Raw genomic sequence first — 15,259 nt, 5'->3', positions numbered from 1 at the left:
TGAGGTAGTAACTGATAAAAGTTTAATGGAAAGTAAATGCTCGAAATTTATGGGCAATGAAATACACAAATAAAAGAAAAAAATACAATTTTACTTCTTTCAATATGGCCTCGGTGGAAAGAAAAAGAAAGGGAAAAATGTCAAAAAAAGGAGATAAAAGAAAAATAGATTTGCTGGCTTTGGAGGCATGCACATCATCTCTTATATTGCCTCCTTTATATTAATATATAGATGATTATAACGCATAGTGATGGAATATTGACCACTTCACATATACATAGACCATATTGTATATTAGCAATATTCATATTTTTGAAGAAATAATTACATTTAATATTATTTGTAGCAGTTACTTCTTTTATGGTTCCAACATTTCACTAATTTGCCTTTACTAAGTTTTGATGTATTGTATAACAAATTCGCATCCTAATATATATTTTTGGCTCTTATGAGTATTATTTTTCGTCCTTTGGCTCTTATTCGTCATGATTCTTGTCTAGCAAAAGCTATATTCGCTTATTTCATTGGATCACAGATTTCTCCCTACCATGATGAACTACTTAAACTTTTCCCCAGTAAAAACAAAGACACAACAATGATAAGAACTACTACGCTAATCACTTAAAACGTGAAAAGCCAGTTTTGTTGATATTTCCTTCGAGCTTGATATTGTAAGAAATCGGGGTGGGTGAGGGGGGTGGGGTGGGGGATTTGGGTTAAGAGGAGAAATCATCTTAACTAAAAGATTTCGTGATTATTTACTATTTGCAACTTCAGACAAGAAGATAAAATAAGGAAAATTTAATCAGCCTAATAAGCTTAACTAGCAGATCCAGTCCTGAAATATCTTCAAATTTTACCTCTAATGGGAACACATTCACTATGACAAAATTTCATTCAAACAATAGAAGTCATAATTATACAGTAAACCCCACGTTCAAACAACAAAAGAATTGTGGATATACACACTGAACTTTTTTGAGGAAAATGAACAAAAAATACTATGTAATGAAAACCTCACACAACATAACTTCCAACACCTTTCTTTTCCTAATTTTTTCTTTGACATCTTATAACCTATAAATAAAACCATTTATATGTGACTGAACTACCCCAACCCCCCCCCCCCCACTTCTCCTCCATGCCATCACCCCGAAAGTAGAAAGACAAAACACTCTTCAATAGAATATGTCAAAATGGAAGACGTTGCATCTCCATGGAAAATTTTGACACCGGACCACAAATAAGCACAAACCTGCAAAAAACACAATTATGAAAATTCTGAGCAAAATACTTTTGACAGACAAAGAAAATAGAAGTAATTGTCCATTTATGACTTGTTCGGAGTATGGAACACTACACTTAAATGCCTACTAAAGTTCAGTGTAAGGAATTATGAGGTTAAGGATGCATAATCAAGCTTGTTTAAATTGCTATTACCTCTCAACTTGGCTATCAAGAGCCAACTTCGATTGGGTATTCAGAGGCGGAGACTAAATTAAGTGTGGAATTGTTTTGGGTGAAGTTTTAGGTTAAAAGAGACAAATGTGAGTAAGCATTGTTTATACACGCATACAAAAAATGAAGCATTTTTCTTTATTGAAGTGAAGAAATCACACAAAAATAAAGCATAAACATTATTTCTAAAAATGAAACAAATCACCAGTAAGGTAGATGATAAAGGTAAAGATGAACAAGGAACTACGAGAATATCAGGTTTCTTAAAGCATAAAGATAATTGAATTGCCCGTTGAGATGGCATTGCTTGACATGTAATGTAGCATCTTTAGTTGCAAGGAAGAATGATAGCAATGGTCTGGATAAGACTATATAGTATATACCTGGAAGTGATCAGCCTAATTAGCTGCTCTTCCACCATGGATGAGTATCCAAAGAATAAGCTGATAAAGAAAACTGCTTTCCCGTAAGGCTCTTTACATGTCAGCTCTGAGGTGCAATAGTTGCAAGGGCACTAGCATGTGCAGGTGAAAGATTACTCAAAAGAGGCTGCATTTGTTGACCATAAACTGAAATTAGGTGAGAAAATGCTCTTCCAACATTAGCCTTGACTTCAGGGGTTTCCACAGGTGACATGGCAACCTGGGCAAAAACATTTACCAACTCTGGAACCAAAGATAGGATCTGCATATTCACAAGAGAACAAAACAGAAGGAAAGAAGTGTCAAAAATTAAATTCCAGAGGATGGAGACATAAGAAAACAAGAATGATAATTTATGTGAAAGATAAGATGACACACAAAATACCTGAGAGTTAGATGACAAAACAAGATGGCATATGCAACTGTAGACTGCCATGGATTCCTCGTGATCTTCTTTTAGAGGAAGAACTTTCAAGAAAACAGGTAGCACCTAAAGAAAGTACAACATCAACACACGCACATACAAATAGAGGGAAACTTTCAAAACCAAAAACAATAAAGGTCAAACTGCATACCTGATTCAGTGGGATTGTCTCTGGATGGACCATTATCATCCTTGCCACCGCACCAGCAGCATTGTCTCTCACCGCATTATCTGGCTCAGATTCGCCAAATAATGGGTAAAGGCCCCGTAAGGCATCCCCATAATATCTAGAATAAAGTGAATAAATCAGATATATAATGTACCAACGAAGAAGGCAGATGGTAAATAAATCAGTGGATACAACCCCACAAACTCAGAACACTTCTTAGGAACAAAAGGAGATAGATAAACAAAGTGTGCATATGAAAGCATACTTCAAAGCAGCATCACCACCATTTTTGCACAACTCGCCAACACAAAATGCTGCATTCCTTCGGTTTGTAGCATCTGCTGATGCTAATTCTTTAAGAACCAGGGACATCACAGCCTGAAACATGATTAGTATTCTCCAATTCAGTTGCAGAACTATTGAAAGTGTGTGCATGTCTGTATTGGAGAGTTAGAACAAAAGAACCAATTAACTAGTTTTTGCAAAATTTTACATCAATATAGCCACCAATTGGAGCACCCATGTGTTGAGCAACTTCTGCAAGGGTTGCAACGACCATGGTCCGATCTTGTGGTGGGCGTGATGCTTTCTGCAATTGCATGGGTTATGTATGACATTAAACACTGCGACTAAAGCTAATCTCTAAGGCAAAGGATAGAAAAAACATGAGATGAGAGTTTGAAGGCCTATGACCAAAAAAAAAATTGTATAGGGGAGCATCCAAAACTTACTGCAAATTTCATCAAAGAGTTGAACAGCGTTGAAAAGATGGGGGCAAAATGGGAACCCATGGCCTTTGCAAATGCAGGGAGGAGATCAGAAACAGCATCCATTAGCACTTCGTCATGTTCAGTGTCGTCGTCATCAGCCTCACTATCTGATTCTACGAGCTGACAAGCAGACTGTTCACGTAATAGAACGGTAGTGGCCTCAACAAGCTGAGTGATATCTATAAAGACGGGGGAAAGCAAGTTCATTAATCCTGAATTTCTTTTTAATGCCTGGAGAATTAAAGGAACCAGAATGTGCACACTTACAGGGCTCAACAGCCATGTAACCAAAATCCTTCATGATGTCAGCAACAGCCATACAAGCTTGTGCAACAACTTCTTTATCGTCATCTTCCGTCATTGTCTTTATATAAATTTTCATCACAGTATCTGCAAAACAAAACATTTATAAATACCAAGATGATAGATTTATACCACAGATTATGACTGACACACAGAATATAAATCTTACCAAGAACTTCCTTTGTCTTTGTCATTCCCTCCTGCCAAAGAGGGGGGGAAAAGATGAAGCAGTCATTAACATCAGAAATATTATAATATGTTACTAATTTCACCCAAAGTTTAAAGGACATGATAATTAAATCTTAAAATGTGTGACCTCATGTTAGGACAGCACAATCTTAACCCTATTACTTCAATGGTTTGACCTAGGGATGTCAAATTGGCGGGTTGGACCAATTTTGGGCGGGTCAAAATGGGTTGAGTCAATATTTGGGCGGTAACCCGCCAACAATTACTTGGGCTAAGATGGGTTGGGCCAAGATGGGCTAAAATTCAGGTCATAGCCCAACCTGCCCAACTCTTTTCAAGCTTTACTTAATATGTGTTCTTATGAATTGTACAATTACTAAACAAGACTTTCGTTCTTTTTTTGTTATGGTCATATAAAGCATATCAAACAGAAAAAATTATTTTTAAGATATTTTGGCAAAGTTACTCAGGGATCAATTTGGGCTAAAAATTGGCCCAACTTTAAATGGGCTGGGTCAAGATGAGCTAAGTTCAATAAATGGGCGGGTCAATAACCAACCCAACCTTGGGTGGGTTGGGCGGGTCATTTGGGTTTGGGCCAAATTTGACAGCCCTAGTTTGACCTATATATTAGTTTTTGGTTGTTTACTTTTAAAGAGAACTTGATGTGCATTATAACACAAACTTTAACAATATCAAATAATCAATATGTTACCAATTTCATTGAAAGCTTAAATAGATATCATAATCAAATCCAAAGATGTGTTACTTCAGCCTAGGCAGCACAACTACTTCAATGCTCAACCTATATATGAGTTTTCAGATGTTTATTTTAATCAGGACTTGATGCAAATTCCACTAAAAACTTTTAACAGCATCACTCCAGATTTAATGGCATCGCCACATAAAGTAGCCACGTAATGCCTCAACTTACACATTTTCTTATAACAGTTATTGAAGTTTCGCCTTCTGAAAGAGACTTTGTATGTCTTATGTGGAAATAAACGTTTACGCAATGGTCCCCATCAAAAGGAATGTCACTTTGTTATTTTTTCTTCACGTTCAGGTCAAGAAATGGCAACGTCTCCTACATATTATCTTACATAAATGTAGCTTAAAAGCATTGGACAAGACTACAGTCGAAGGATATGGTTACACTACTATAAGTTAATGTAAATATTCAGCTATCTGTCTACAAATGAGGATATTGAATCATACCTAAATGTTTTATTTTTGGTGTAAAGGCCTTAAAGAGAAAGTTATAAAATAATTGGAGCATTCCACCAATACACACTAAACACATATAGATCCCTAAGAACTTTGTTGAGCCTCATGGGTTTTTCTATTAAAATTTTATGTTCTGGGTAACCCTTCAGTTCCAATCCAGGACGAGCGCCTGCTCAAGCTCAAACTAACTCAAAGAGGTTCACATTGAAGAAACTCAGAAACGTGTCTCAAGCTTACGGCACAAAACCTCTGGCACTATGTAAGAATAACTGATAAGTCGCCCAAATCTTCAGCCAACTTTGACAACAGACAAACAAGAAATCCATAAATTAAAAGAATGCCAATAGAAGAAAAGATAAATGATAAACTAAGTACAGTGATAAAGGAAAGATAGATCATTACTCACATTATGACCTTGGAGGGCTGCTTGTGTAGCTATCAGAATATCTGCAAGCAAACAGATTCAGAAAAGAGCACTTACGGACTAGCTTGTAGTAGTACTTTTGAAACAAAACTAGAAATTACCACATAATACATAAACCAGTATCAGACATCAAGATTTATGAGGATTTATTTATTCCACTTAACCTTCACTTGTATTGTATTCATAAACCACAGGAATTCTTTCTCAGATAAACCTCAAGAAGTGAACTCCTTTAAACTACAAATTTTCAAAGAATGACAACAGAGCAAGATGCTTTTCCCCGCCTCATAATATATGGATATGAGAAAATCAGTTCAGCAAGGAGGAAACTATGGGGTTTAAACCTTTTTTTGTCATTGTATTTAAACTGAGGCACCAGCCATGAACAAGACTAAATAGAGTGCTTTCAGATATTTTTTGTTGAACAAATGTGTCTTAATGGCGTAAACACTAAAAAGAGTTAATATCATAAGCCTAGGTTGCTAAGTGCCGAGATAATCTCCACTTCACCTTAGCTTCAAGCAAAATAACTCATAATCTCATTTCACTAAAATCACACGGACAAAGACGTAATACATTAGTTGGCATAATTCTATGTTGTCTTTAAGATGTGACGTGTAACACATTGACTGGAGCAATATGTACACTGTTAGACTAATATTTCACTTCGTACACTGACACTCTAAACTGGTCAAAGAAGTAGAGAGATGTAGAGCCTATTTAAATAGGGATAGAGCTCATAAGGGCAGAGCTAAAATAGGAAAGTGAAAAAAGAAGTATAAGAGGGGGACACTGGAAAGAAACTCAACGCTAGGGTGTCAGACAATCCTCAATAACATAGGCCTTTTTCATGTCCCTATTTTACTTTGAAATTGTAGCACAAGAGGATATTCCGCTGTGTTTTAGATATCTCTAGATCCTGCTAACTTAATTGCATATAGATATCAAGACTCAAAAGAATCTTAAAATCAAGATTTTAATAACACATGAAATAGCTACAGATAGAGTGACATGTTATCCAATACAAACATATATGCCCCAGGTCAAGCAATGCAACAGAATGCCAACATTAAGCTGGCTCAAGCAGCCCATTACTACTCACATTTGAGAGAAATAATGGCTTGCATACGTACGTCCTCATGGAAGTAGCTAGAATGCCTCACTAAAATCTTCAATGACTCTTCCAAGTAACTTGAGTTACATTAAGGAATCCAAAGAACCATTAGCATCAATGTCAAACGAGATAAGATTTTGTAAATTTATGCATAATGAGAAAAGGATACGGTGCATAGGAACCCTTAGTATGTAAAGCAAATAAGCCAAGGGCTTGAGTTGCAGCTGCCTTTTCATCGAGTACACCAGTCCTTATACTAATATTACGAACTCTAGGTTCATCATGCGCTTCATCATCAGATGACACACCGCCAAATCCATGAATATTTTCATCTTCATCGGAATCATCAATATCAACAGCAGAACCATCATCTAGGTTGCAGGAGGTGAATGCCAAAGGAACAACATGTGGAAGGTACTGTTTCAAAAGAGGAAGTTATAGAAGAAAACACGGCATGTTTAAAGGTATAAAGATCCAAGACATCGTGATACCTGAGCAAATCCATCATCTAAAATTTCTGCTGCATTGCTAAAGAAACCATGAGTGTATTCACGAAGCTCACTATACTCCAAACCGAAACCCTGATAGTATCAAAATCTATCAAGAATTGTTTGTAATTTGACAAGAAACCCAAATTATGAAGAGCTTATAAAGTTTCTTACTGAAATTGCAGCTTCAATGAAAGGCGGCAAAACTGGTTCCATCTTTATCCTGCCAACAGACATTGCAACTATCCCAACCAATTCAGTAGCCCTAGCTCGTGAACGGAGGTCTTCATCATTGGTAAGCACCATGAAAACTTTCATCAACTCTAGAACTCTTTCAGCATAGGGAACAAATGCTTGTTCAGCAGCTGATGCAACTGATCCAATAGCAGACTGCAATAAAAGAAGAAAAGAGGTCAGAAGGTGATGCAACTTCAAAATGCTGTTCTTGAAGTATCTAAAAGGGCACTTACCATGCAAGTCTCCTGCAAATTACGAGGGCTACTCTGGAGGGCACCAAGTAATTTTCCCATCAATGGATCCAGGAAAGGAAGAATTTCTTCGCCCATGTTCTCACAAAATGCAGCCAATGCATAGTAAGATTTTTCCTGCACAGGAACAGAACCATTTTGAAGAAATAGAAACAGCACCAGTGGAAGGACTTATCTATGTCTTAGCATTTCCGCACCTTAACTTCATCAGATACATCCTCCAAGGCATTTAAAATGCATGGGAGGACACTTTCATAGTGAGAAACTATCTCAGGCTGCAGATGCTCAGCAAATTGGCCCAAGGCAAACGAAGCAGCTCCTCTCACCATTTGTTCAGGATCTCTCAGAGCCCCCAAGACAATGTGGAGAACTGGTTCCAGTTTATTCTTCATGAGCTCCAAACAACCCTCAGATACAACACCTAGAGCAGTAACAGAAGCTTCCCGAAACTTCCCATTGGGACTTTGACTGCTTAAAGAAGCAAACTCAAGAACAGGTGGGAATACATGTTTAGACAAATTCAGAGCCATGGTATCAATTACTTCTGCAGCAGCTCGATCTGGAGCAAGGTCATCATCTTCATCCCTGTCTGTAGATTCAGCAAGCAATGGACACATAACTTGCAAAATTGGTGTGACTAGTTTGTACTTTTTAAGAGAACTTGACTTGTACTTCGCTAGCCACGAGATTATCTGAATAGCCTGAAAAATTGAACAACAATTCAAAGAAAAACACTTGAGAACATCACACATCCAAGTAATAGATGACGAACAGGCAAAAACATCATGACAACATCACAACATTCAAGTACCAACAGACTAACTAAACTGTAACCACACCATGCCCCTACCTGATGGCGAGTGTTTGAGTCCAAATTAGGACTTGAGCAAACTTCGAGAGAAAACTGCACTATTGCTTTAACTGAATCCCCAAGAAGAGGTGCCGGAGATTCTATTAGCTCATCAAATATTTCAAAAGCAAGCACAGCAACATCTTCGTCCCCTGAAGCAAGACACTGCCTTGACACATTCAAAATGCTGGGAATAAACTCTCGAAACTTGACCTGCATGAAGGAAAGAGGAGCAGCCACATTTTCAGGCAGATGGCAGTTAATATATTTAAAACTTAACAGGCATTGTCAATTTTTCTCAAGACTCGAAATTTTTTCATTTGATCCCAAAAATTTCACCCACTGTCCATCTCTACACCAAGTTGACTCTAACAATATTTGAAGAAAAACTTCACAATGACTGGAAACATGAAACTGCACTAGTCATAAGATAGCATAATGAACAAAACACACTCACCACTTCTGCCTCATCATGAGTAAACTCTAGAAAAGATCCAACTGCCCTGTTTACATGATTTAATTAAGAATTATAAAATGTAATTTCTTGATCGAGGAAGTTCTAAGATTTTCAAACAAAATTTACTTGAGAGCTGCAACTCTGACACGGTTACTTGTTTCGTCTTGAAGGCACTTGAGTAGCAATGATTGCAAATCAGCAAAATATGGTTGAAAAGAATTCCCAATAGTTTCAGTCAAGGAACTGAAAAGAATCAAAGCCACCTTGCATAATCAAAACAATGAAACCACCCATTAGTCCACTAAACTGGGTAATCCTACATGTGATTGCAGAACATGGAACAGAGGGAGACAATATGACCGTCTGAGGATGCACTCATGCACCTGTTATTCCAATCCAGGGGAGGTAAAGATTGATGAAAGCAACATTTTCTTTACATCGATTAACAATTAACTGATTCTCAGGTTTTGAGTTGAGGTCATCAATCACTCCAAAAGGAACTGACAAAGGTTTACAGGAATTCTACCTTAGTGTTACTTGATTTCAGAAAAAAAGTTAATGGCATGCTGAAACTCCCAAACACTTTGAATTTTCAGAATGAAGTTGCATCAGAATTCAGTTTGAGGGGAAAATTAAGTACTTTTACCGGAGGGTAGGGGTGTTTACACTTACAATTGAAATCTACAAATGGTTAATGGAAATTGTAACGTAAGGATATCATCATACTTCTATAACTGATTGGAATGATATAACCCAGCAATTGCCAGGAATTTTATTGGCATAAAGCAATTAAGATTTTGGGATCTTTACAATTCACTGTTTACTTTTTCCTAGACGGCATGCATAGATTATACACTTATTTTACACGGTTATACACATATTTTATATATATTATAATCTGCTGGTTATTTTTAGTTTAAACGGTCGGATAGGCGGCTATTTAGGTTAATTCTTCTAAGATTTTTGGGTATAAGTTGCTTCACTTGTTAGTTTTTCCATCCGAAGGTCGAAAAGAAAGTGCAGTAAGTGCCTTGGACTACATAAGTGGTTGCAATTAATCGCAACGCTGCCTGACTGCTGGCCGCAAATCACCACCGGATGCTATATAAGCTACCAGCAAACAAATTTTCATAGCCTCAAATCTCATGTAGCATGTATGAAGCTTTTCATTTATGAAAACCCTGAAGCTGCATTGGTAATTGCAAAAGAAAGGGCCTATATGAAGTGTTCATCTAACTAAAGCATGTGATGGCAATCAGGTAAAGCATACCTCTCTATGATCTTCTTGTGCACTTTGACTGCACTGGAACAAAAATGGCAGCAAATCTGACCACTCTCCAGCTGGAACCGCATACTTTGCAACGATACTAATCACATTTGCACTAGCTCGCCTCACCGGAGGACTGCAAAATGACCATCACAACAGATCAGTATGAGGCAGGCAAAATGTCATCTTTCTGAGCTTCCATGAATATTATCCAAATAGAAGCCGAATAACAGCATCCAGGTAAAGGAATTCAATGTATCTCCTAAGAAAAACTAGAATAAAGAGAAAAACAAAGGTCGTGCTCTAAATTCTTTTCACACACACATATCATTGAGTAAATTACTGCAACAACACACTGACTACAGAAAGTACAACTCTAATTCAATCAGCTTGCTTGACAAATAAGTGATTCTACCATCCATTACTACGAGAATAATCAGATAACAAAAACCGACTTCATCAGTAAGAAATTGAACAAAAAGCTCAACAAAGAATCACTTGATTCTGCAAATCTTATATACAGTTAACAGTACATGTGTTATAATCTATAATGGAGAATTGTACTAAAATTCCAATCCAGCAGACTTCATAAAGTAAAAAAACAAAATGTGGATACAAAAATACATGTAAACCTATATAGCAGCGGCCTAGCAAATTAGCTGCGGCAAATAAAGTTGCAATTTTGATACTTAAAAAGTGAGAGAAATGAATCAAAGGACCTGTGTTCCATGGTGATGCTCTCAATTAGGGACTGTTTCACAAGCTGGCGAAGTTGAGGGGATAACTTAGCCCAATGGCCAGTGATTTTCTTACGGAGGAGAACCGCCGCAAGCTGACGAACGTTAGGCGTTTTGGCGGTGCGGAGATGGTGAATCAGTGATGGAACCACTTGAGGATCTTTAGCTAAACGTTTTATTTGGTCCTCGGCTTGTCTCCTGGCGTCATTGTCAGGCATCAGAAATTGAATCAGTAATAGCTCAAGTGACTGCGCCATAATTGAACTCACTCTCTCTTCGATCCCTTGGCGTGTGTGGTGTGTGTGAGAGAGAGAGTTTGTTCGAGCTTTGGGAGCTGAAAGGGGAAGGTGGCTGTGGAGGAGAGAAACCCTGCGGCGGGAGTTGAGGGTTTTAGTTTATATATTGGAGAGAGAAGGAGATAGGAATATTGTTACTCTTTTGTGTGGGGCTGAGTGCTGATGCGGCTTTGCTTGTCTACACTGCCGGGAACGCCGTCGGCATGCGTCAATTTGCAAATGTGTGTTTTGTGCGAATAAAAATGTTTTATTCGGAATATATTCTTAAGAAGTATTCTTCTACTAAATTAATTTTATGAGAAAAATAGAAAATACTGTTTTAAAGTGTTTTTGCTGGTGAATGAAAATAATTTTAGAAAATATTTAGTAAAGAGATTAATAGTAGAGTTTGTTTGACCAAAAAGATATTGAAACCTTTTTCTATTAAATCAATAGAAACAATGAAGGGGTAAATCATAATTAAACATAATAAACTCCAGATTTATAAACTGATCGAAAAATAATGCATAAGATGATATAGAGATAATCAATCTTATTGATATTTTTCATTTTGTCTCCCATTAATCAATGGAGGAGACCATTTTTCATATTCTTTTGGAGATTGCTTTGTTCTTCCTTCTACTATGAAGGTTACAGAGGAGAGGAAAGAGAGAGAAGTCGCCCCCCTTTTCAGAAGGTTTTCCCCATATATGTAGTTATGGAATCTTTTTTATGTGCTTGGTTTGATACTCTTTCATACTACGTCCGCCTTTGTCGTCCCCTAAACGTTGTTTTTTGACTTGGCGGGTATTGTGAGTATGGGATTTGGAATAAACCATGTCGTCTTTAGCTGTCTCGCCGCTTGGACGGGATGTCGGTTGGATCGACCGTAGCGGTCAGATTTTGACCAATACAGTTAGTCCCTCTGTCTGCTAGGGTCGTCCCTTGTCGGGCCTGGCAGACATACTATGATTGTTACATATCTGAGAGAAATCTGATTACCTACCCCTTGGGTTTGATCCTTAGGTTTAAGTTAGGTAACGACACCCTTTCGATATCCTTGGACCGTTGCGGCTGTTTCGGAACCGAAACGTCGTTTGGATTGAAATGTTGTTCCTGGTTGCCGCCATTATGACACACGTTCACGGGGAATTGAAACGTTTCGTGCCCTATCGGATTCGATTGGCGACTCTTGGGTTTCGTGCTTGAGGGATTTATGTCTCTTATAAATAGAAGGAATACATCATTCGATTGGCACACTTCTTTACACTTTATTTGAAAGAACTTTGCGAATATTCTTTCCTCTTAATACTTTGAATTTTTTATTTTCTCCGGTTAGCCGAAAACTTTCATCTTTCCTTTTCTCTATCCATTTTCTTTACCAAATTGACACAATGGCTGGTGATTCTTCTCGCGCTGACCTCTCTGTCACAATTCCAGCGCCAGAGAGTGATGTTCTGGCCACCGGAGGAGTAGAAGTGGTAGAGGATGAGAAGGTCCCATCGGTAGCCGAGATCTTGCCTCGCCTTGGGAAAGCGTGGACCGACTTCTACAGTCCCGCCGGGGAGGAGTCGGAACCTTTTCACTCTATTATAAATGAGGAGGGGATCGCAGAATTGAAGGCTAGGTGGGGAATTCCTCACTACGTCGAAATATTGCCGGCGGTAGGGGACGACATAGTCCATTTTGACCGCCCAAGGTACTGCGTGTTCTACGCCTACCCCTTTCTTGTTGGATACACGCTTCATCCCCCTCTCCTGGTGGTAGATTTCTGCCACTTTTACGAGGTATGCCTCGCTCAACTTTCGTCGTACCTATATAAACTGTTCCTTATGTTGCTCAAGTTTGCGGAGCTCGCCGGTCGTGAGATCACTTTGGGGCACATGCTCAATATCTTCGCCCCTCAGCTCATTTACGGCACGATAATTCACATGTGTCATCGAGGGTCGAAGAGTCTGGTGGTGAAGATGGACGACAGGGCTAACCGTCGCTTCTACGAGAATTACTTCTATGTGCGGACCGAGCACCTTGTGGCGGATCCTATAGGGTTCCCTGAAAAGTGGAACTTTGCGCGTAAGTTTTTATACTTTTAGTCGGAAAGATGTTCGACCGCTTTCCGTTGTAGTACTAAACCTTGTTATATTTCTTCAGCTGCGAAACTACCCCATCCACCTGTTGAAGGTATTCGCGAGTGGGTGAATGCCATCCTTCCTTATACGGCGGGGGTCCGCACATGGTCGACCTTTTATGAAAAATATGGACGCAAACCCCTTACAGGTGAGATGTCGTTTATGTTCGCTATTTTTTCCTTTTCTCTTTTTACTTGGTTTCTTATGTGATATTCGCCAATGTCAGGGAGAGTGCAGAGAACGAGGGCTCCTCCATTAGCTTTTCGCCAGCGTGCATCGTAATAAGTGTCGTGAGATGCACGAGCGGCTGAAGGAGAATCCAGGTGCTCGATCCTTTGGCGAGGAATTGGAGAAGAGGGGTCAGTAATTGATGGAGGCCATTCGCAGAAGTAGCGTGCTCGAGGAGCAACTTCGTACGAAGGACGAAGAGCTTGAGTTTGGCTAAGGGGTTGCCGCAAAGTGTGAATATCTTCAGGGAAAGCTGAGGTCAATACAGTTTGAGATGGATCAGAACCTTATCCGGGTTGAGGCGATGAGCACGGAGTGGATGGGAAAATTGGTTGAGTTGGAGAGAAAGGTTGTCGGGTTGGAGAACATCGAGAGTGCCTGGTCTTCGGCAGGGGCGGCGTCCCTGGACAACACTATCCGCGTCCTCCAATCCGAGCAGGAATCGGAGAGGGCGACGGCCACGCTAATGGAGGCGAGGCTTGAGGAACGCATTGGTGAGATCGACCGGGAAGCATCGACCTAGGGAGATTGGGTCACCGCTCTGGAGGCCGAAAAAGAGCAACTGTTGTGAGCACGTGATTTTTTTCCTATAGGAAATACTCCTATAAATTTCAGGAAAATATATTTTTTCTAATTATTTGCCATTTTGTAGGATTTTTGTAGGATTTTATTAATTGTTTGCATTTTTGTGCACGTTTAATTCTTATTAAAATCATGAAAAATACTAAAATACCATGCATTGCATTTAGATTTTGTTTTAATACTTTTTAGGATTAATTAGTTAATTAATTATTGCATTAAAAATGAAAATCACAAAAATATCTCATTTTACATTTTTACCTTTTAATTTTTAGATTATTGATTTTTCTCTTTTGATTTACGATCAAGTAATTTTTATAATTATTATAATTAGATAATTAGTTAGTTTTACAATTTAGATTATTTTAGGATTTTAATTTAGGATTTTTAATTAAAGGAAAAGAAAAGAAAAAGGAAATAAGAAGAGAATTGGAAGGAAAGGGGTTTTAATTTAAATTTGGGTTGTTTTAAATATCTCAAATTGGCCCAAACTTTCCCCCCAAATCGATCCAAACCCAGGCCCAAAAAATCCTACCCGGTCAGACCCCCTTTACCCCAAAACGACGTAGTTGCATGGCAAAACTACGTCGTTTCAATTAGTTTACCCCATTAAACGACCCAAATTTCCCCCGGGTTCATTAATTCAACCCAATTAAGCTTAAACCTAGGTCTTGTCTCTCTCAAAAATTGCCGCCCAACTCCACCGTCCCTCCGCCGCCCGAAAATCGTCTCACGGCGGTGGACCACCTCCAAAAGCCTCCAAATTTCAACCACCCAACCCCCATCGTCCCCTCATTCATATTCCGCTATTAATTTCCCCAAAAGGCCACTCATTTTCTCCAAATTTGAAATCTAAGAAATAAAAATTGAACTTTTTACTTTTGTTCGATTTTTCTTGACTTAGTCCTCAATTCATGATAAAGCCCTCGTGAATTCCCCAGTTTTTCAACAAAGGGAGTTCGTTTGATGTCAACAACAACAACAACATCCCAGTATAATCCCGCAAGTGGGGTCTAGAGTTCGTTTGATGTCAAGAATGCCCTATTTCACAGATTGGCCGGATTCTGAGCGAATAATCACTGGTTATCCAAAATAGTTTGAAACCTCTGCATCGTCTCTTTCTTGGCACATTGTGAGGATTGCTGCATGAAGCATTGGATATGGACGAAAGTCCGGCTAGTATTCATGTTACAGTTCCCACTATTGGCCGAGTTTCTTGTTCGTCGGAGTTCAAATGGATTCATTACTTCCTTTCTCTGAG

The 15,259-nt window shown here is 38.7% G+C and overlaps 1 protein-coding gene across 1 annotated transcript; it reads right to left on the bottom strand.

The window, feature by feature from the left end:
• Positions 1–876: 876 nt before the first annotated feature.
• On the bottom strand, positions 877–11,261 carry LOC104229122 (uncharacterized). Its single transcript, XM_009781706.2, has 21 exons — positions 10,770–11,261; positions 10,054–10,186; positions 8,910–9,046; positions 8,784–8,829; positions 8,327–8,539; positions 7,674–8,177; positions 7,459–7,593; positions 7,163–7,378; positions 6,992–7,081; positions 6,670–6,917; positions 6,489–6,577; positions 5,369–5,409; positions 3,716–3,746; positions 3,511–3,633; positions 3,205–3,422; positions 2,967–3,062; positions 2,739–2,851; positions 2,456–2,591; positions 2,266–2,370; positions 1,842–2,142; positions 877–1,255 (listed from the first exon to the last, which is right to left on the bottom strand). Exons 1-20 carry the CDS (start codon positions 11,042–11,044, stop codon positions 1,942–1,944), a joined length of 3,150 nt encoding a protein of 1,049 aa, XP_009780008.1. The 5' UTR covers positions 11,045–11,261; the 3' UTR covers positions 877–1,255; positions 1,842–1,941.
• Positions 11,262–15,259: the final 3,998 nt, after the last annotated feature.

Source organism: Nicotiana sylvestris, chromosome 1 (assembly GCF_000393655.2).
Source record: "Nicotiana sylvestris chromosome 1, ASM39365v2, whole genome shotgun sequence".
Classification (NCBI taxonomy): domain Eukaryota; kingdom Viridiplantae; phylum Streptophyta; class Magnoliopsida; order Solanales; family Solanaceae; genus Nicotiana; species Nicotiana sylvestris.
This window is presented reverse-complemented; position numbering and strand designations above follow the sequence as displayed.

Excerpts from the sequence above, each read along its gene's own strand:
- LOC104229122 (XM_009781706.2), bottom strand. The coding sequence starts at position 11,044 with ATGGCGCAGTCACTTGAGCTATTACTGATTCAATTTCTGATGCCTGAC. Across the intron at positions 6,578-6,669 it reads ACTAAGGGTTCCTATGCACC|TTACTTGGAAGAGTCATTGA; the intron begins GTATCCTTTTCT and ends ATGTAACTCAAG. Across the intron at positions 2,592-2,738 it reads GGTGGTGATGCTGCTTTGAA|ATATTATGGGGATGCCTTAC; the intron begins GTATGCTTTCAT and ends ACTTTATTCTAG.